The sequence below is a fragment of the Diachasmimorpha longicaudata genome, chromosome 3 (genome assembly GCF_034640455.1).
Source record: "Diachasmimorpha longicaudata isolate KC_UGA_2023 chromosome 3, iyDiaLong2, whole genome shotgun sequence".
NCBI lineage: Eukaryota > Metazoa > Arthropoda > Insecta > Hymenoptera > Braconidae > Diachasmimorpha > Diachasmimorpha longicaudata.
In genome coordinates this window covers 7,691,424-7,714,831 of record NC_087227.1, presented here as the reverse complement: position 1 = coordinate 7,714,831, position 23,408 = coordinate 7,691,424, and the positions used below count along the sequence as shown (strand labels likewise).

At 38.6% G+C, this 23,408-nt stretch overlaps 2 protein-coding genes across 14 annotated transcripts in view; one reads left to right on the top strand and one right to left on the bottom strand.

Annotated features, from left to right (window-relative positions):
• LOC135160290 (uncharacterized) overlaps nt 1–23,408 on the bottom strand; it is a 179,503-nt gene that overhangs the window by 126,276 nt on the left and 29,819 nt on the right. For 4 of the 5 annotated variants that reach the window (XM_064116693.1, XM_064116692.1, XM_064116691.1 and 1 more), the window contains exon 3: nt 19,926–20,083. The exons of the other annotated variant lie outside the window; for it this stretch is intronic. In XM_064116693.1, coding sequence (XP_063972763.1) covers nt 19,926–19,968 — 43 coding nt within the window. In that variant the 5' untranslated portion in view covers nt 19,969–20,083. The remainder of the gene's footprint in view (nt 1–19,925; nt 20,084–23,408) is intronic. 5 annotated transcript variants of the gene reach the window in all.
• The window catches only part of Salm (spalt major), a 39,040-nt gene continuing 28,350 nt past the window's right edge, over nt 12,719–23,408 (top strand). For 8 of the 9 annotated variants that reach the window (XM_064116603.1, XM_064116608.1, XM_064116609.1 and 5 more), the window contains exon 1: nt 12,719–13,651. In XM_064116603.1, coding sequence (XP_063972673.1) covers nt 13,555–13,651 — 97 coding nt within the window. In that variant the 5' untranslated portion in view covers nt 12,719–13,554. The remainder of the gene's footprint in view (nt 13,652–23,408) is intronic. The other variant, XM_064116605.1, reaches the window with a different exon arrangement.

Below are 23,408 nucleotides of genomic sequence, written 5' to 3'. Positions count from 1 at the left end.
TTGAGGATAGAGCTGTGTTGAGAATACAAGCGGGTAGAGAGGAAAGAGGGTACGGGGTCGGACAGTGGTCAGTTGGGCCGGAAGGGACCATAGAGAGCCCATCCAGAGAGTACAGAGTGAGTGAGACGGTAGATGCAACTCCTGGACTGCTTTATTTATACACTTGGAGTTGCATTCGACTCAGAAAGCCCTTCAAGTGTCTTTGTCACGGGTAAATATTCAACTTTGGTTCAGAACTTGAAACAACTTCAACATAAATCAAATGATATTTACATGGAGGGGCAGGAGACATGTCGGGATTTCAGGATTTTTACTCGTGGAGGTGGAAGTACTGGAGATTGTTGGAAAATTTCGTTTGAAATTTCAAATGAAAAAGCGGGAAAATTTTGGAAACTACTTCATTGCGAGGGAAGTCAAACTCAACATTGATATTTTGGGTGACTGTAATGTTGTAGTAATTCCAGGGAATGTTAGGTGGAATCAAGTTTTTTGCTAGTTTGATGGCAATACGCTCAACGGATTTTCCGGAATTCAGCGATTCAGAGCGATTAGCAACATTTACATTAACGTCATTTAGATTATTCGGAGAAGCCGATGACAATGAGTTGTACTGTTTCTCGGTGTAAATGAAGCATTGCATTACGCCACTGCTGGGGATATCTCACGGATAATCGTTAGCTGGTGAATGTCGGTTTATGCTTCACCTGAATATTAGATTTCACTGGGAAGTGATGCACAAATTAATTTACCTTTATATACATCACGAATGTATTCATGAATGTCCATGAAATTATGGGAAATTATACCATGAATCATGAGTCCATGAATTTCGCAGGAGATTAAAAGGTAGATAATTTGTGGTAAAAATAAAATCCAGAAATTATTCTACGTTGGCAAGATAAATTAGGGGATTTTTCAAGTCTGGGGATAAATTATCTACTACTGATAACAATGCAATTCCGGAATAAATGTGTATTTGGGCCCTTCCATTACACAAATCATGACCATAACCAATCGTCATTATTCTTCAGGATCATGTGAAATTGTATATTTTATATTTTTATGGCGAAATATTGAGGAGGCAGTGTTGTACTGTTATTTCACTTTACTAGGGCTGTTGAAAAGGCAATTACCTATTGGAATATTATGGCCTCATACAGAGTACAACGGCTCATCCTGCTGCGGGGCAAAGTTGTACACATGGCCACAGTGTGGAATCTACGTGGTGGGTATGTGTGTTTATAAATGAAAACACACTAATACTGAGGCTTGAGTCGTACCAATTGGAGTCAACACGCCACATCATTACGCTCTGCTAATTAATTGTGATTTATTGCAGTCAAAATGTTTTGCAATGGCTACAGAAACGAGTGGAAATAGTCAAACTATTACTGTCAATTTTTCAATGCAAAATTTATGATTTTCAGACTCGAAAATTAATTTCAAAGAATATAAGTAAAAAGTTCAGTTCTTTACTGTCGACTTTTTTCTATTTAATTTTCACTGATAGGTGGGAGGGTATTATCAACATTCTGCACTAAAAACAGGAAGAGAATTCTCAAGAAAACCTATTTTTCAAAGATCTATGGAAATACCGAATATTAGAAATGGATTTCATGGAAAAAATTTTAAAAGTCCTTTGAACCATGAATTTTCGTGCAACAAGTTGTCTGCTTACCGATCTTGTTAGAGCGAAAATGTCACCCATCCAAATGTCTCATTCCCCATTTTTTTTTTTTTTACGTTCTCTTCCTTTATTCTGTCATGACACTGTGTCCTCTCCACCGGGGAAGAAAGCCGGGGGGAAAATAACGACAGGCACCTCTTAAACCATTTACTCACGCTTGGCAAGAGTGTTCAAAATATTGTCACGTGGATTCTCTACGGTTTCAGGGGGTCTTAAGCCGCGATTTGTCGCCAACGGACGATATGTACTTGAAGGGCTTTCAAAATCGCTATTCAATTCTTTTTTTGAATATGGACATTCATTCAATATTTTACGTTAGAATTTCTTCAAAACTTCTCTAAAATTAACACGATTTTTTTAACAAAATAAATTACTCGATGAAATTTTCATAAAAATGAACAATTTTTTTGTTCGAAAATTAGTGGAGCCAATTGGTAATTATCTCAAAATTTTTATCAGGAATTTTTGTAACGATCCAACCCCGCCTTTTCGCTAGATCCCCATAATCAAACTCGACAAATAACTCGAGAAAGTTCCTCATAAACTCGATGTTTTTTATTATAAAAAATATTCTTAATAGCCAATAAATACAGAATATGGCAATGTTTAATGGCCAAGACGGGATAAGACATCTCATCTTTTTACAAGTCTCATGTTCGTGGTATGGCATTTATACCGAGCCAGATCCCAAGTCTGGATAAAAGATCCATCTATGTACGGAAAACGAGATGTTACATGGACAACACTCGACTTGCCACCTGGAGGACAAACTGCCCACATACCCCTCTTGCCCCTCTATCGCCCTTTTCCACTCACCCCCCGCCGCTACTGACATGCCAGCTAAACTATTAAATAGTTGCATTTACGGAAAATGCAAGAAGCTGTTTTATCCGTGAACGCACGTGCTCACATATCGTGATGTTGCTCCAGGTCAGGAAGAAAATCATTTTAAACGCGTGCACCACTTCAACACACACCTGATCAACATTCCCTAAATGGTTGTTACGCTTTGAGGAGCGTATCGAATCAACTTGAAAAATTGCATGTTTTTTTTATTATTTTTTCAATGGAAGTTTTAAACATGCAATGTCTTATGACAGGACTTCTGTTTCATTGGAAAATCCAGAGAGACTGGAATGCCAAGAGGAGTTGGTGAGTTTGTGGAAAAAGGAATTATTGAATTTCGAGATGTTGTGGAGAATTTTAAATTAGATTTGCCTGGGGGTTGAGTATTGACCCTTGCAGACCAAATCCAACCCACAGGTTATATATCACATTCAAAATACGATAGTGATTCACGACAGATGTGTCATAATAAGTGATTACGTTATTTTTTAAACTTCTGGCAAATATTACAGTGCCCTTTTTTATATTTAAGCAAATCTACTCCTTTTTTTAGGCACCTGTTCATATTATTATTATAAAATGTAAATATTGTGAATATTGACTGTTTATATTGAATAAAAGAGTGTTCAATGTTTCCGTAACCGAGTCGATTTTTCACTGAGACACACGAGAAAAATGCTTCCATCATCTTCATGGAGATGAATTAATATCCATATCTCAATTCTCATATATATTTCAAAAAGAAACAACGGAAAAGCCAATGACAGTCCAGAACAGGTATATGCATACCATACAGCACAAGGTCTTTTTATAAATTCAATCTTTATCGTTATGCGCCGTTGTTTGGAGCTCTTTATGCCCCGGACATGGTACCCCATTAACGTTTGATTTACAACTTTCTACAAATCTATAAAGGAAACAACCTCACCACCTCCATAATTTTTTCCCTTTTTTTTTTTAAATATCTCTCTCTTCGCCCCGGCTTTTCTTAGATATGGTCAGCTTCCAGACGCTTCTGCTCTCGTCCTCTCACTCTTCCCCCTCGATATACATTTTTCTCTCATTTTTTTTTTTGAGAGAATCGCTCGAAACCGAACTGTTTTTTCCCAGGTTTTGGTCAACTCGGTTTTCTCTGTCTCGCGCGCCCGTCATTTGGGGCGAAATGAAGGACTCCAGAGAGAGATGGGGTTGTGGACAACAGGGAGAAAGGAGGGGAGGGGCATTTTTTGAGGATGAGATCGGGAGGGCTGATAAAATTATACGCTAGGTCCGTGGCTCGTAAACGCATCGCTTTTGGTATTTTCGGTTTTCGTGGGGGGCTGTTAAAATTAAAATTTTCGGCGAGGAGAGATGAGTTAACACCGGATGTGTGGACATTTCGGGCTTCTGCCAGGAATCAGATGGACCACCGACTGTTTTATATGGGTAGATCTTGTGAGGGCTTGATCAACTCGTGATATTTCACGTGAGAATTTCGATTGTTAAAGATATAACTTTTTACCATTTGTTTCACGATGTTCTTCAAATTATTTCAATGGAACCCACCAAGAGTAATGCATTTTTATATTCTATCATATTTAATGAGACTTATTTTCACCTTATTATGTCAGATTTTTAACTTGCCTGAATGTAATTATGATAATTATTTTTATTATTCCTCTATTTTATGTGGGCGATAATCTGTTTTACGATTTTATCTGTTTAGTCACATGTAAGACGGGAAATTTAGATAGCGTTCCACATTTTGTGACGTTGCAGGTAGACAGGGAAATTTAAATGGAAAAATCGAGAGTTTAGATCGAGAATAATCGTCAAAAAATGCCAATCGATTATTGATTAGCCTATTGAACCCGTCCCTTCGCCACAATGAACTTACATTGACGCAGAGTGTTACGAAATCAGTATATATCATTTATTTATTCTCTTCCCCTTCAATTTTTGATTATCCCCTCGCTTTATCATCATCATAGTCATCAACAAGGTAGTTGGATTTATAATATTACGGCAATGTGCGCTATAAACTCGGCATACGGCGGTCGCGCGAGACTCGCCAAACGCCCGTTAAACTTTTTCCTTTTATTATCACTTTATTATTAGCCCGATCCAACGTTTATAGCCGTATTAAGATGGCCTCCTTATACCATAATATGTATATACGATACTAGTGGATGTATTCAACAACGAGGGGTATATGGAGTTCTAACCGTGAGGTGTGTATATGACTTTTGCGCATTCCCTCACACCCCCCCGGATCCACGATATCCCTTCCTTCGCGAAACCCCTTTACCCCTCACAACCCCATCCCTATTTCTCGTCAGTTTACCACTCTATCAATTATACATTCTTGGAAATACGTCGTGGAATCGTCGAGACTCAAGTCTTCTCAACGATCCTTTTGGTAATCTCCGGGTGGATGGAAAGAATAAACATTTTTACGATGGCCTTTATTTTTTTTTTCCATCCGGGAAAATTAGAATTATGAGGGGCATTAAAGTATTGGCTATTGTGGAACGGTAGGATAATTTCAGGAGTTCGATTTTTCCTGTGGATATTCCTGAAGAGCATAATGGAAATTCAAATTGTGGGGAGGATATTGAATTAAAGATATTAAATTGAACTTCCTTCTGTCAAGTTGGCTAATTTCCCTCGGGTAAATCTGTTCCGATACAAAGTTAATTTTTTTTCTCAGTGTAGAATTGTAACCAGGCGGGGGGGAGTTATTTATACATATGAGAGAATAAAAGGGGATTTCAAAGTTTAGTAATCACACGGAAAGAAAATTTTAGGGAAAAATTAGACCTCCAGGGAGCGAAGGTCAGTTTTATCACAAAAATTAGCCTCTCAAGTAGAATTTTCCCAACAAAACTTGACCTGAAAAGCCGTTGATTGTCATTTCGTCCCATGTTTCACCCTCTGGACTCCTAATTTTTATTCAAAATTTCGTCCCATGCAGGAGAGCAACTGCAGGAAGATTATTATCTCAAAAGAAAGTCTGATTTTGGGAAGAGAGGGGATCTCGTCGTAGGAGAAAAAGTGACATTTCTAATCTCACCACTGGAATTTTTTCTGGCCATCACTCTCCACGTCCTTCCAATCCCTCCCCTAGAATTTTTCTGCACGACAGGAAATATTCTTATAGTTTAATTTCGATCAAGATTTCCCTAAATCAAAATCTCTCTCTCAACATTTTTTTTAATCTCTCAAAAAAATGAAAATCCGCAAATCCATCCACAAACCTCTCCCTCTCCCATTCCTCCCCCTTCGCCCCACCAATCAACCTCTCCAGCAAAATCACTCGTGAGGAAGAGAGTGGTGTGTGGACAGCGCGGCTCCAGCTACGAGTGATTTGTGAAGACGCTCCCGCGCCCTCGTAATCACGTGGGATCTCTGCACTGTCGTTCTTCAAACTGTTTCACGAATGTATAGAACTGAAAGGAGAGAGTATTTTATACTCCAGATACCCAAGCTCTTATTATTCCCCCATGTTCACGAGTGAGACAGGTATATTCTTATTGTTATTATAGGGCCGAGTGATGGGCGTCCAGAGATCATGGCATGTTTATGCGTTGAGATTCGATGTGGCCTTGAATGCATTTCTCCCCTTGTCGTCCCGAATTGACGGAGGGGTGAAGGAAGGACGAGGGAAAGGGAGGGGTGGGGGGTTCCTTAAGTCTTCAACGGAGAGTTGTGCCTCGTTTATATACCGCCCGAGTTATCTCGACTCCTCTCTCTCTCTCGCTCGCTCTCTCTCTCTTTCTTCTTCCATAATTTTTTTTTCCCTCAACATTTTATTTTTTTGTTAATTCAATTTAATTTTGTTTTATTGAGTTTGTTGCCCTCGCGGAGGGACGGTTGGGGGTGGTTTCAGCTGATTCTCACGGAATTATTGGGCTCGAGTGGGTTTGCGTGCCGCAGGTTGGGGTGTGCGATAGCCAGTATTTATACGGAATTCATCTGGATGGTTCAATGGGAAAGACAATGTAATCGTTGGTACGATGGATGTGCTTTAATTTAGGGCAAGAGGAGGTAATGCTCATGTCAAGTGTCTAATTTTTAAATGGAAAAATAGTCTTTTCTTTGGTTTTTAATCTTGGGAAAATTTCTGGATTACGAGAAATTTCTTCAATAAATTATCCTAACGTTCATAAAAGTGTATCATGAATCGCCTTCACCGCATGAAACTTGAAAAAGAATAAATCGCTAAATGTCACGTCCTCAGCCATTTTCATTAAGAAACTGATTTATTTCCCAACTCTCCATAATCCTTCTAATTAATTGGATAACTTGTCATCATGGGTGGACTCGTGTGTTTATGACACGGTCATTTGCAGATGCTACATAATAAAGAATGAGAAAAAAAAAGCCCCCGGCCGCCGGTTTAAAAGAGCCGGTAGTGACGAATCAGGGCGTGGCAGGGAGCCGCGGGGTGCCCCCGTTGGGAATAAATTACGTGAGACGACAGGGGCGCGAGGGCACCAGTTATTATTTCCTAATAGACGAGCAAACAAACTGTTCACGCCCCATCCCAAATAGCCTCTTGATTAAATCGTAACCGGTAGCATTTCGGTAAATTAAATGATATAATTAAATCAGGGCGGTTAGATGCAAATAAACAATCCCTTTTTTTTTTTTTAATCACTGGAGCGCGGGGAGTGAGTTGATGGTGATTGCGATCAATCATAATGTTTTTGGGTCTTTAGTGCAGCGCTCGGTGTTCGTTAAAAAGTTATGCAGTACCCGCGCGATGGAGCGATCGTGTACAGCAGCACCGGAGCCCCTCGATCCCGGTGGTCCCACGGCGTTTGTGTATATATAGTGCCTTTCGATCGATAATCGCAAACGTGCGCGCGCGCTAATCTTCAATCGATAGCGAACTACTACTCTCAGAGTGAGGCACTATCTGCTGACAGTACTCGTGGAGTTGTATCAATTTTTATTCGATCAATCGATGAATCTTTCAAGGAATTATCACATAACATCGGTATTCATTTTGTTGAAGAATTAAATTATATTTTTTTATTGTTAATCTTTTACTGGAAGAACAGGTTAGTCTCTTGCACTTCGATGATTACATGTTAAGGCAATCGTCTCTGTCCAACAAATACGTCATCTAAATTTCATTCATCAGCAAATGACTAATTATCAAGAATAGATTGACTTTACTGTAACGAAAGCAATTGTCCACTTGTTTTTAATTAGAAGTCACGTTACAACGGAGTAGTCACAAATCCCGTAAAAATCACCCATTATCACTATCCACCAAAAAACGAATGTCCTGCCGCTCACTAACCCCCTCCCCAACCCCGTCGACGGAGAACGACACTCTGTGTGGGAAGAAACGGGCGTTCATATGTTTATTAGCCAGACCCAGCATAAATAACGCGGCCATAAGGTGGTATAAGAAACTGAAAAATCCCTCCCCCTTCTTCCTGCGCCCCCTTAAAAAAAACAAACACACAAAAGGGTGAAATGCCAAATGCCCCTCTCCCCCATGAATCTCCCTGCAGCGGGAAGGTGAAAACAAAGCGAAACCCTCCCCCTCGCCTCTCCTCATCTACGGGTCCAAGAGCCAGAGAAAAAAAAAAAATCTCCCAAAAATTCACTCTCACAAACCAACAACTCGCCGAGTTTTTGGAGATTGCCCAAGTAAATTGTCACACGCTCTTTCTTCGATTCTCTCTTTCTCTCTCCTCCCTTAAATGTGCAGGGAATATCGCGCGCGCCTCTGTCCACCAAGGGACATATAAGCGAACGGAAGAAAAAAAAAAAGTCCCCATATATACCTGTTATATACCCACCCCCCTCTCTCTCGCTCCCCCACCTCTTCACCCCGCCGAGGAAAGATCTTATTCGTTTATTTATTGATTTATTTCCCCCATCTCCGTTTTTTCGTTTCTTTTGACCGTAACAAAGAGCAATAAAACACGAAAACTTTATCCAAAAGGAGAGAAAACAAAAATGAATGAGTAAAAAAAAAATGGATAAAATGAAAGTGGAGGTGGATGAAGGATAAAAGGGGGGAATGGAAGAGTTGAGTGAATGAGACGGGAAAGGGGGCGGGGAGGGGGGGGAGCGGGTGCATGGAGACGAAGAGCTGGACCTACCTACCTAATTTACCTCCCAGATAATGCGGCATAATTAAAGCAAAATGTAACGTCGCTGGCAATTAAAACAAATTTATGCGACCGAGATCCACGATCGGTCGACCCCCATACTCAACCCATCCCCCCCGCCCTCCCCCTCCCCCTCTTGGAGGGCTGCCCCACCCACCCCTCGCGGAAAGGTTTGTGCGCTCTTTCGCTCTTTTGGCTCAAGGTATTGCTTTTCAAACGGCCAATGTTGAAACCTTGGAATGGTGGATCCCTCCTACTTGAAGCTGTCGGTCTCTTTCTCCCCCTCTCTCTCTCTGACCATCGCGCTTTTGTTTGTGTTGTTCTTTGTTTTGTGGTACATGGATGATTGTTGTTGTTATTAAATGGTAAGGAAAGGGAATATTGAAGAAGGGATGATGATAATTTTTTGTGTTTATGTAATATAAGAAAAATCAGTCATAAAGTTCCATTAATTATTCCAAATGCAAATTAAATGGAAAATCGCTAAAAATGGTGAATCCATTCGTCACCCTCTTGCATTACGCGACATGTTTATACCCCCCGATATTGTTATAGGCAGCATCAAACTGGGATACAGAGCGGGGGAGAGAGAGCATGAATTCTCATTAGCCAATCGAGATCTGTCTCTCGATGGTCAAAGATCCTCGAAGAGATATCTGGACTGGACTGTGAGGAGAATGGAGAGCCCACCGATATATGAGGCGCTCGGCAGACTGCAACATACCATTCAGATAGTATACCCTCATGACCCATTTTACCCCCATCCTTATCAACACGAAATTAACCTAGCAGCAGTGATAAACCCAAAGGGTGCCCTGCACAAACCAAAGAGTCTGCCAATTTCTCTGAGGAAATGCGGAAAAAATCAGGGCAGGAAAATTTCTAATTCAATCCTAAAAAAAATTAATTCAAGAATGTTTTTAAATAATGACCTAATAACTCAACATAATTCTCATACTGGGAAGTGAATGTGTACCACCTGGGAATCACTGGCCTGAAGAAATAGGCTCCGGAAGTGATTTAACCCTGAGAATATGAAAAATCATAGTAGTGACAAAAACATCTTCGCAACATCCTTTGAAAAATTGCGGTCTGACGTATTCATGAGCTCATACATGACGTAGAGCACAGGTTTGTCAGGCCACAGATGGCGAAGCGATAGTGGCGTGTGCTCGCGCGCGCTCTTCACCCGATGAAAAACATGAAATAGTTTGAGCTCGCTCGAGGCGAGACCGGACCTGTTCCCTATCACCTTTCTTTCGTCACTCTCCCTCTCCCCCATTCCATCCACTCCTCAATCCCTCCCCCCAATCACCAACCAACAGCCGTAACATGGGGATCAAAATAATCTCATACATCCCCCGCCCCCTCACCCCGTCGGCCATCAGAATTTTTTTTTCCCACCGAATATGTAATATCTCCCATCCCCATGACTTGAAACATTGTTTCGCACACAAGCAGTTGATTTCTTCAGTGGTATCGATGGTCCGGTTTTCACCGGCTGCATTCTATTACCCCGGAGACGATCGTATGCGATTACAAACAGAAACAAATAAAAGAGATAAATTCACCGGTGGAGTGAAGTGGTGGGGGATAAAATTGTTGGAATCAAGTACGTGGTTGAAACGAGTGAGATGGAATTAAAAGGGTTGCAGCTGACGTTGGTTTATGACTCTTGGAGACTCAGGATCAACCTCCAGTAACCGCCAACATCAGCCACTATACGATCTCAACGCGCATTTTGTTGACGTGCTTTTGATCTTACGTACCGTAGAATGCGAATTATCTGCACTTCGGGTGAACATATTTTATTCTTTCTTTTGGCTGACGTAAGTCTCGTTATTTTTAATTGAATTAAATATTTATTCAAATATCTTGGAACTATTTCTTCAGTGGAAAATTCACGCAGTTGTGGAAAAATGTGAGATATTTTTTTTCTTCAAATGGTTGAAAGGGACTGTTTTTCCATAAATTTATTCTTCCTCAACAAAAGAATTTGAACAATAAAAAACATTCCTTGTAAATTATCAGTTATGGGGGTGCCCTTCGGGGGCAATGATGGGAGGAGGGAAGAAAACTAAAAAGATTTTTCTACGAAGAAAAAAGAAGAACATTTCATTCTTATTTTCGTGAAAAAGTCGCTCATGTGTTAGTGGAACTTCATGAATGACTCTGGGATCAGTATAACGTATTCGTGTGATGGTTGACATAGTCACAGGTGTGAAAAAATAGCCCGACCAGAGGGGGGAGTGGCCGCAGCGCCGGCGCCGACCACCCTCGTTTTCCGCTTAAAATTCTTTACCTGCTCGCGCCCCCCAGACTCTTCTTTTCACCTTTTACGATCAACTGCCGTCAGTTCATCCGCAGCCTTATCCATTCCCTCGATTTACCCGCATAAAAAACAGGTGAAATAAAGATTCATAATACCAGTAAAACCATTAAAATTCCTATATCACCCATAAAAATCCAATTTTTCTGATAAAGAAACCGAAAAAAACATTCAAGAATATAAACCAAAAAATGCTTCTTTCAAATTTTTGAGAATTAATAAAAGGTGCGAAGATATATTTTTTCTTCATTAGTGAATGATTTTGAAAAATTTCTCGTATTAATAATCTATAAATAAACTGACTGTAAAAAGGTCACAGGAGGGAATTGATTAAAAAAACTGGGAATAACAATTTTCTACAACTTCACAATGGATAGATGAAATGAAGATTTGAAACAAAAGAATTAGAAAACAAAAAGCGCAATTGAAAAAATCTTTTTTCCGTTTTTATGAGAATTAATTAGAATTGAAAAGAGGATTTTTTAAATGGAATCAATCTCTTAATTTGTTTTTACAATTAATTCGTTGTGGAAATTGTAATAACTGATATAGTTTAAGAGAATGATTTGATGAATAAAAAAATTAATGTCGAGGTAGTCAAATCCCACATTAGATAAATAAATAAATACATCAGTTACTAACAAAAATAGACGAATAAACATTCACAAGTTAGTGTATTTCCATAAAAAATGTTCACTAATTCTCGTTGTTAATATTTTCATCATTTCCCTAGATCAATTTTTTGATCAACTAATTAATCGAGAGAGCTGTCCTAACCAGTACAATTTCTAAAAATAATTCTGACAAAGTTAAAAATGAATTTCGAGTATGTCTGACCCTTACGAACCGTTACTACTCGCTATTTCGCGTATAATAATGCATAAGAGGGCGGAGACAGGGACGCCGGTTAGAATCGCGGTGGCCACGCCTTCCGTTTTCGTAGCGGGGCAGATGCCCGTAGTGGGGTGAAAATCAGCCCCGCGGAACAGTTCGCTCAAGTGTGGGGTTTTCAGAGAAGGGGCAACAAAATATAAGGAACACAAACGAGTGATAGAGTATAATAACGGTGGGGGTAATGTTGCCCGAATAATTGACAACGAACATGGAAAATAAAACATAACATTGAGTTTATGAATTTCTCCTGATATAATTAATTCATTAATTAATAAAAAGACATCTTTCTAATTTTCAATTACGTTATACCATTCAATATATTTTATAAAATATTAACAATGAAGGAACAACTCAATTCAGAAAGAAAATAGTCGCACAAAATTTTACAAATTGATATTAAAAATTAATAAAATTAATTAAACGTCAAATTGTTTAAAGACATCAATAGATGTGTATTTGTAAATGGAAAACGAATGATAAAATGATGATTTTGAATAATTATTGAGGTATGAAAAATAGTCTCAAAGCTCAATGGAAATGTATATTTTTAAAGATTAATTTTAAATGTTAATCAATAAGAATCTATCGGGTCAATCAATTTTTTAATGCCAAAAGTTAAGGAACTTTGACATAACAATTTAAAATCAATTGTTATCGCAGAGAAATCATATTCTCAATTTTTTAATGAAAAAACAATATTTTGGATAAATACTGAAAGTAGGGGCATACAGTTCTCCCTCTCACTCAGCATAAAACCGAGACAGAGCGCCAATAAATTGGTGGGAGGTAAGGGAAAAGCGCGCGCACTGTGTTAGCCCTACCATCGGGACATTTACTCGGATATGAGGATGGAGAGGGGCGTCGCGACGACGGGCCCCCAGAGCTGGTCCGTCCGTCGTCCGGCCGACTCGAGGGGCTAAATCGCCCATCACAATACCGCGCATTATAATCATTACGATAATAATTCATAACAATAATCAATAAATAAATAAAATTTTATCAACAGTAACAAGTGCGGCATAAATGCGTAACAAATAATGATCTGTGTTTGATCAACGATTAATCGTGCTGGTGATTTTTTTATGAAAAATCACAATGTGATGTGTGCAAAACCAAATGTTCCCCAGCAATTATTTGCTATCGATAATTGTGCGCGTAAAACACTGGATTGTGGCGACGAGTAGTCGTGGTAAATTCCCAAATTCAATCATAATGAGAGTGACTAATTAATCATAATCAACTGTATGAAAAAAAATCAACTGATTCAACTGATTATTGGGAATATTATCTCGATGTTTTGACACGTGACAGCCGCCGCAGTGCACGTCGTACAGAACTGATGCGTTAATTTATGGAGTTTACTGAATTGTCAAGTGGATTAATTAATAAGTCATCACGCATGGAATTCAGGGACGAGTGGAATTATTGGGGGGTGGTGTTGCACCTGCGTGGCAGTGATTTCATTGTGTCAAAACCATACAAGTGATTTTTTTTTTTAAATATCTCTCGTTAGAGACTCAGCTGTGACAATGGGAACAGTTGATCCGTGAAACGATTTTTTGAAAATTGGTGAATTTTTTTTTTTTCATTTTTGGGGGGGAGGGGAAGTGCCGACGGTAGAATTATATTACGGGGGGTGAGACGTTGCGAGAATTTTGGGGGACATAGAGACACTGGTTGGAGGGATGTCGAGGAGAAAACAGGCACGACCCAGCCGTGCCAATCTTGAGGAGGAGGGGGGTGCGAGGAATAATCCACTGGAGTGCAGTGAGGAGACGACGCGTAAGTTTTGTTTATTGATATTTTTGTGTGAGTGGTAGGAAGGGAAAGGAGGGGCAATTTAGATGGATCAGGGGGTGGATAGAGGGATTGGCGATTCTAGGAAGTGATCAAACCCCTTTTTGGGAGGACATTAAAGGGACCAGGGGGTGGATAGAGGGATTGGCGAGTTTGAAAAGTGGTCAAACCCCTTTTTGGGAAGACATTAGAAAGGTCAGTGGGTGGTTAGAGGGATTGGCGAGTTTGGGAAGTGGTCGAACCCCTTTTTAGGACGACATCCGAAATGGGGATATTTTATTTGCGATTTTGGTGAAAAGGGAGAATTTTAATATTTTTATTGATGTGTTGGTATTATTGAGGATAGATTTAGGTGTATATAAGGGCGGGGGAGGGGTGCGGGTGTGTAGAGGATTGGCAATGCGGGGAGTCAGCATTGAACCCTTTTTTCAAGGGAGAATTTGCAAGATTTTTTGGGGGGAAAAGGAAGATACTGGGAATTTAGTTCCGTAATTTTGAAATCGGTGAGTGGATAGTTTGGGGGGAGGGGCGGTGGGATAATCAGATGATTTTGGGATAGAATTTTTTTTGATTGTTAATTGAGATAGATCTTGGGATTTCGAAAATTAATGAGAAAAATGGAAAATTTTTAAATTCAGAAGATTGTTTTTTTTTTCGTCTTCTGTTAAAAAACGAGAGAATCTTTGGGGAACGGTGGATGTGAGGGTGATTGGAATTTCCGATTCGATTTGTTTTATGAGGAGCGGAGGAATTAAATTTTTAGAATGAAGAATTCCGTCTTTACATACCACTGGCCCTAATGCATCTGAATATCATTAATTAAAGGTACGAACAGTAGTCAAAGCCCTTCTACTAATATATTTCAGACAATTTGTCGAAATTCTCGGTTGTCCAATCAGATAAACGACTTTTCATCACTGAAAAATTTCAAAATTGAAGAGACAAATAATGAAAAAGTTATCGCTTTATTCCACTTAACCCCGGGTGGAGCTCGAGAGACTGTATCGAAACACGTATCTTTATCTCCCGGGATTATTGACCATCGGCAGAGGCATTCCCAGCATCATTGAGTGCGTTATCCGGCGGCAGTAAACTCCCAACAAATTCAATATCAAATTTATTGAACATTTGGGGGAGGCGAAGGGAGGAAGAAAATACGTTTTATTATCACACACGGGGCACGTGATTATTCGCAATTTGTAACAAGAAACACGAGGCTTTTTTATAGCGACATTGGGATCAATTTTGAGGGTTTTTTATGTCACAAATTGCAAAGCTGAATGGACAATGAATGAAATGAATGGAGTGGATCAACGTTAATTGTCAATTACTGACATTGTTGAATATTATGCGAATGAAATGTTTATTTAGGTGAGCGCGTTGAAAAGAATTACTGAATGTTTATTCCAAAGTTAGTGGATTGAATTTTTACTGGAACTTTGACATTTCAAAGGACTGACTTGAACATTCATAAGGATATCTGAGTTGAGAACTTGAAATTACTTCGGGAATTATCAATTATTTATTAATTTTTTATATTCTTCAATACTCAAAGAACAAAGAAATTCTACTCGACTGGAGGTGATTAAAACTAGTTAAATGTATCATAACTTGAAATAATCAATTCAATCGATACTAACGGGCTATTGTTGATATTATAAAATATCACCGACTACTTTCGTCTATAAATATTATTCCAAGTCATTCTTCTCATCGTATTTCAATGCACTTGGGCTCAATTCGTTCATTGGAACATTCTCCATCAACGTTCCGGAAAATTCATTCCGCTGGATACACTAATGAGAAATTACGACCATTTGTTTGAAAATTGATTGATTTTATCACGAAAAAGTGGAACTCAAATGAATAATTAAATTATACTCAAGCATTTCAAGAAATGTCACATTCATCGAATAATTTTAGGAGCATTATACTCGCAAAAATAATCACCAGCCCATCTCCTTGGAAGGATTCACTCGGATATCCTCGAACTAATGAATATAGCGATAAAAAGATATCCTTTATCCCCGAATAAATACGTTTAGGATTGAATATCATTAATCCGAATTATTGTGAATTGAGTCGTCTCGTCTCCTTACCCTCCGTCATCCCACACCATCACCTAGAGCCTCAGAATCTCTCGCTCATTCGCTCTTCCTCTTTCTCTCACGCCCCATCACTCACTCTTTTATTTATTCATTCTAATGGCCATAAAAGAAAACGGAAAAATGAATAAAAAAAAATAACACCGGAGTGAATTTCTAATACATATCCCGTGAGTTATGACCTCATAATATTCCTTGAGTGACCATCTTCATATCTGATGTCCCCTACCAATATCCGCCGGCTTCCAAATGCCAGAGATATAAATAAAGGTTAAACACACACATATTTTTTTACGCTTTTTCGGATTTTTTTTTTTAAATATGCTTCTGTAGGTATATTTCTCTTTTACGGTCCGATGACTGTGTGATATTTTTTTATTATTTAATGACACTGAAGATCTGAGGAATTATCTATCTTCGCTTATTGAGGAATTTGAGAACTAGTGAACGTCAATTTCGGGGAATATTATTTTCAACTCGAAAAACAATGAAACGATGTGGTTTACTGAAATATTTTTGTCAGTGTATTCGTTGGTGTGAATTCCCGGGGAAGTTTATTGAATCTATTCCACCGAAAAGTTGAAAAAAGTCACCGGAAAAATTCAGTAATTCCATAATGGAGTAATAACCTGCGATAAGTCGATTTTTATTTCTAGTTATTGAGTTCTAGCACCGAATCTAGGGGAAATGACAAAATATTTGCAATGATATTTATTGAATTGTTCAATTTAATCGTCTAATGAAATCGTTATGGCACCTAAAATTTCCTCATTTCAAAAAATAGAAATTTCTACTTCACCCACCGTTCCCTATTATTCATCAACATTTCGTCAATGGGAAAGTTTCTATTGGATGCCTTGACTCATAAATATATTTATTATTATGTGAAATGAATGATGATTAGCGATATACAACTGAAACATGTGTACAAAATCAATTGGTTGGTGGGAAAAATTATGAGTATAGCGGGTTCTGGTGCGCTGTCACGGAATCGAGTCGTGACGTGCAATCGAAAAAAGAGGCCTGTGGACGGAATTACAACCGTATGGACACAGTTTAGTGTCATAGGTGCAGCAGTTTATTTATAAAAAAAGAAGAATGAAAAATGAGATACGAATGGGAGGAGGTGAATGTGAATATAAAAAAATGGCATTCCAGAATTAATTTAATTCACTTCATGCACTTTGTGTTTGGTCTTGTTATTCTAATGACGAGAAGAAGTTTGTGACATTAAATTTATCGTGAAATAAACGTAGCGATGGTCTGTGTTACCGGTTTCTAGGGGCTAAAACTGGTGGGGGAAATATCTCACGTTTTTTTAGTTATTTTTGGATATTTCTTGACGCGTGGGCGGACAAAGTGCATTGAAACGACAGTTTTTAACGGAAAAATCCACACTGGGATGTTTATGGATTTTGAATTGTCATAAATTAGGGGAAAAAGTACGTCATTTTGGGTCAATGATCGACTCTATTAAAAACTCGAAAGATATTGGTTAAAAATTGAGGGGTAAAATTAGCATTTTAATGTTTTTTTTTTCTGGATTTTGGAGAAATTGTTTAGAAAATGTCGGTGAATATGGAAAAAAGTTCAATTATTCTTGTCAAAAATTTTCACTTCACTCTTTGTTCCTTCCAATTTTCGAATTTTATATTGCTAGCATCCATCAAAACGTCGCCAAAATTTTTTGCACTCTCTCATTTTGTAAAATAATTCATGCACTGCCAAATGCAACACAAAAAGGAACGAAGAAATCATCTGGAATTGTGACTCCAGGTCAACGATCGAGACTATAAAAAACTTGATCTATTATTCAAAATCAAGGAGTAAATTTAGCTCCGAAGTATTCGATATATTTTGTCTCCATAAATTACATTTTTCCCCCGTTTTGTGAACAAGACACTAGCGGACGGTATTTAAAATAGGCTCGTTAGGTTTGTCGGAAAATTTCTGATTCGCAACCCTAATTAATTCTTTTTATCCCGGTTCCAAGTGAATATTTGAATTCATAAGTCTATTTGACAATTCTATTTGTTTACTCGCATTATTGAAAATTTATTTAAAATTCGAAATCCGATTTTTTGAAATTCTTACGAAATGCAAATGGAAAACATTCAGCAACAGTTAAATGCTTCTAAGACGAAGATGTACGACGGAACCCATAAAAATATATCTAACTATATATCATTTGAAACCTCAGTATAAATTCAATTTTGAAATATTCAATAAATTTCGCCTTTATCGTAAATTACACTTTTTCTCCATTTTCTCGAAAGTCAGCGACTGGACAGTACTTAAAATACTCTGGTGACATTTCCATTTCAAAACCTTTCAATTAACTCCTCCTTTCTTAATTGGATAGAATCTCCGAAATGAGGAAAAATTAAAAAGAAAAGATTTCTCTCGAAAGCTAGATTTTTAACATACACTTCCAATGGCCTATTCTGCACATCACTTCCTCCGGTCCTCTACAATTTATTATCAATTTAATTTTATTAAATTGAATACGAACACAACACCCGAAGAAAAACTCGAAATGTCGCAGGAATTTTTCGAATCATATCGACTCAACAGATCACAAATTATTGAAAACTCCAATTGGAAAGTTTATAAAGCTTTCATTTGAAACCAAAAATCAACAAAAAAAATAATCCATCCAGCCACTAAATTAAACCCCCATTTTTTTTCCCACAATTAAACATCATCTGCTCAACTCCCCCTCCACCACCTTCCAAAAACAATACCAAAGAACAATAAAAATCCCACAATGATCGAATACTCCCCCGTAAAAAACCTCTCGAGCGGCCGTCGGAGCGCGGAAACCAGAGCAGGATCATCGACCTCGAAAAAACAATTTCATGTTTTCCTCTCCCCTCCTCTCATCCCCCCCTCCCCCTCCCATTCAATAATTAAAATTCTGGTAGGAAATCAGTGAGGCGACGAGAGGATTCGGTCTCATTCTCCACCGTGGGAGTTCACGCAAATAAATAATATAAAAAAAAACAACAACTGTCTGATTATTTTAATTGGTAAAAAATAATCCAGGGGTTGAGGGTTGAGGGACAAGGGGAGTGGAGTGGAGAAGTTTTGTACAATATGGGCTGTCATATAGGCGCATTTTGTATCGGTTAAAGCCCGCCTTTGCGCGCCCATCATGCACCAATGATAATTGGCGACCTTGGCTCTTCCGCGAAGGAATTTGCCCGGCTCGCACAGGTTTTGCTGTACACCTTCTGCCACCCCTCCCCCCTCCCTCCCTCCCTCACCGTTTATGAGTGTGTGTTGTGCCCCGACGAAAACGGCACATCTCGCGTCGGCAAAAGCAACCACCGTTGGAGAATTGCCCCCACCTTTATCTGGTGAGAGTTCTTGTGGTTTTATTGATTTATTTATTTTTTTTTTTGGGAAAAAAAGACGATGAGGGGTGAACGTGACATAATGACGGAAGGGATATCAAATATTGAATTTTTTGTTGGACGTGATGCGTTAGAAAGCTAGTGCTGAAAGTAGCGGTACAAAGTTTTGGAGATTTGAGGGCGACGGGGGGAGTGAGGGAATTATTATGGAGCACACCCTGGACGATTTATTTGTGAGGGATATACTCATGGAAGAAACATGTCAACTGATGACATGAGCCAAATTGTGATGAAATGAATTGAAAAGTGAGAGTTAAGGAACATTTGTTGAGAGAATTTTCAGAAGAATTAATTCTGTGAAATTTTGATTTAAAAATTTGCTTGAATTTTTGGTTTCAATGAATATTAATTAAATGAATATTAATTGTCGGTTATTCATATTGTTTGAGATCAGGAGTTCAATCTTGTGAATATCGTTATCTTTCAAATAACAATTTTTATTGGATTTCCTCTCATTTCAATTCAAGTCAATGGTATTATTTTCTATCAACTTTCCGAAGAATTTATTTAAGTAAAACTACTGATATGAAATTATTCGCGAAAAGCAATTTTTCACGATCAAAGAACGGGATAAATTGACATTTTTTTTTCTCCTCCCATTCACAAATATCCTGGCATGCTCCAAATTCCGCTCCACTTTGCAAAACCGCCAAGCAACTTGACCCATCCGCCATTTCGTTAATATCAAAAACCGTGAGGTAGAAGTATAAACGGTGAAATTGCCAACAAATTACTCACACGCACTGTGTCCTACAAAACTCTCTCTGTCTATCTCTCGCATGACAAAACTCGTACATGTAATCCCTCGACGTCATACGTGAACTCCTCTCGTCTTCGGCCAATTAGCGGTTGACTCTCAAACCTCACCGACTGGCTTTTCGGGGTCTCCGTGCAGTCTGCAAACATCACAAAAACCTCTACTCAAACTCTTCGTCGAGAATATCTTTCTGTCCGTGTTGTCAAGTGATTGATTTCCACGGAAATAAATACACGGTTATAAATAAGTGTTAAAAATCCCATATACTTTGCATCAATACACGAAAAAAAAAAATTTTTGGATAGAAATTAGTCCTCTAGAGGGCGAAGTGTGGAACGGAATGACAATCAACCACTTTTTAGGTCAAGTTTTGTTGGAAAAATCAGACTTGGGAGGGTAATTTTTGGGGTACAACTAATTTTCGTCCCTCGTTTCACCCCCTGGAGGTCTAATTTTTACCTAAAATTTCTTTCTGTGTACAGACGTTGAGAGAAATTTCGGGGGAAATGACGGGACTAGCACCGGAAAAGCGGGACCCAATGGTGATGAGGAGAAATTTTCGATCCTTACGCACGTGGAGAAAAATTTCTTAAAAATTACGTGCCAGTTCACGAATATTGTATAGACAAGTAGATTACGAAACGTAATGTTTCAAGAGTTTTTCTCACCCTGCGGTAACAAAATTTTATTTCCATTTATTATGTTAATAATTCTTACGAAAAAGTTTGTCTGAAAACGGAGAAATAAATGATCAAAAATGGTTCACTTATAGGTCACGGAAACGTCAATTTTCCGGGTAAATACGGTGTCCAATTTCTGATAGTGGTAGTTACCATATAAACCGCGAAATTTAAAAGTCGTAATTTTCAGGGAAAAGTGAAATGGCGTATTTCAAGCATAAACAACATTTTAAGATTGAAAAACAAACTAACCGTGCACATTTCATAAAAAGGATTTTCATGTTTTGCGGTGACAAGCGGAAATGTTCGCACTCAAAGCCACTCAACCCCATAATTACAATTTCCAACTTCATTTTTCTGTCTTCCTTAAGACAACTTTTACCAGTTAAAGAAATTGATTTGTGAATCAGTTTGAGGTAAAAATGTTTTTCCAACTCCATAATTCCGGATAGATATGAATCTACGGAGTGAGTACGAGAAACAGAAACAAGAACTTGAGTGGTGAACGTTACCGGTATCTCACTCCGCGTAGAGATATATATTCCACTGTCTAGAAGCACTGTCTCTTGTCCTTACTCTATTCGCACTCCAGTAGAGGCGGAGAGACCCGGCCCCGGAGAGCAGGTGTCTCGTTTCACGGTCGATAACCCGGCAAAAGTCAAGTGTGTCGTCGGAAGTTACCGATCTAATACTCATGGATGCCAAAACCTTTCTCAGTATTATTTTTGAATTGATGTTTATGGGTGAGGATGTGTCCAAGTGGGTCACTACAATTTTCGAGGGGCTGCTATGGTGAATTAATGAGAATCGGTTCAATGTCATTAATCTCGAGTTGTTGACATTTTCCCGAATTTCTGTACCCTACGGCATGACATCTGCTGTTCGACAATTTTTCTAAATTATATTTTAGCACTTTTTTGCAGTTAAATCCACGAAAATAGTCAATGATTTACTTGTGGAACCGATATTTTCATTTACGAACTCGTCCACCTCAGTGCGATAATGAAAAATTATGAAAATTCTTTCTCTCCCTCTCTCCCAAAGTCAATCATTCATTCTCCTCGCCCCTCCCCCCCCCCTCTCGCACCAATTCATTCCACCCCAAAATGATTAATAAGAGAAAACAATACTCTATATATAATTCGAAAGGCATGAAGGACACGCGGACGAGCCCAATTGGCGCACCGCCAGATTAAGATATTTTCAATGTCCGGAATGTAACCGTTTTCCACATACCAACAGCCTCATGTGTTAGTCCTAACAAAAAAAAAATTTTCAATGAATTCAAATTAAGCGATAAACCTCATTATTCAACTGCGTCATATCTCACACCAGCAGGGGACGTAAATGGTGTCACTCGATAACAAGAGAACCTTCCGGTTGAAAAATCCTCCCAAGCCACCCACTTTGCTCCACCTACACCTAAACCCCTTTCAAAAATCCTTATTTCACCCCTAAGACGTTTCTAACCAGATAAAAAAAATCATACACCGAGAAAAAAAAATTGCACCTCCACCAAAAACCTCTGCACTTGATCTGACAATATTTGATACGAAAGATCAAATATATTTGACGATAACTCAAACAGAAGCAGATATAATGGAGTTGTAATAGGTCGATATAACAATAAATAAAGAAAATAAAAATTAATGGCTGATATTTTTTTCATTAGAGTGAAAAAAAATGAAGATGAACTAATGAAAAATAAGACAAAGGATAATTCTAATGACTCTACAACGTGAATCCATTGAAATGACAGTAATAAGCCCAGAGGGTTGAATTTAGTTACATCAGAAGCCCCTGGTTATTAAGCAAATACAATTCCCCGTGTCACCTAACTCCCACCACAGTCCGCATAAACACAGTTCAACAGTCACAGTGTCACCCTGATAACCCTTTCGCGCCTGTCAAATAATATGAGACCCTTAAACTCTCGCCCTCTCTCTCTCTCTCTCCCTCTCCCCTCGCTCCTCCACCCACTCAACTCTCTTTTGATGTGTCGTCGCATGGACGAGCATTTAAACGCACGTCGACGCTTCAACTCGGCCAATTTAAACGCTACCCTTTGCCTCGTTTTTCCTCTTTAACTCTGTCTCTCTTCCATACACTTCTTCACGAGTTATTTTGATGGATATAGGCCTAATCCCATTCTTAACGACATGTACACACTGTTAGTGTCAGAATTCACTTCATGTGTGAATTTAAACGTTTCAGTCCCTCAAGATGTACAAAATTAACTAAAATTCACTGGGCAATATCTCGGCATTGGCAGAGTGAAATTTTAAAAATTTTCCGCCATTTTGAAGGTAATTTCCTAATATTTACAAAGATATGTGATTTGTGGGAATCGCATCAGTTCGTTACGAGATATCACAACTTCAGTAATGACCGCACGGAGACAAAAATTCTTTTGAAATTACGTGCCAGTTTTGTAATCTGCCAGTTAAAACAATAATCGGTAAAAATTACAGAGCAATTGCGGACTCTTTCAATGAACTTTCAGCACAAAGTCCAGAAGGTGCCGTAATTTTTACTGAATTCTGCTTTGACTGACAGATTACGGAACAGGAATTTTTCAAGAATTTTTCTTACCGTGCGTTTTACTCATGTCATTAAAATCGCCGAAGAAATTTTTATTCATTTTTCAAATTTGTCTCGCCGTACTTATCCAAATTAATGACATTAAATAGGTGCAACACAACGTCTCGGAATTAAAAATTTCTCCCCCAAATCCACCGCCACCTGTTTCATTCAGATCTACCGGTACCAGATAACGACATTTGT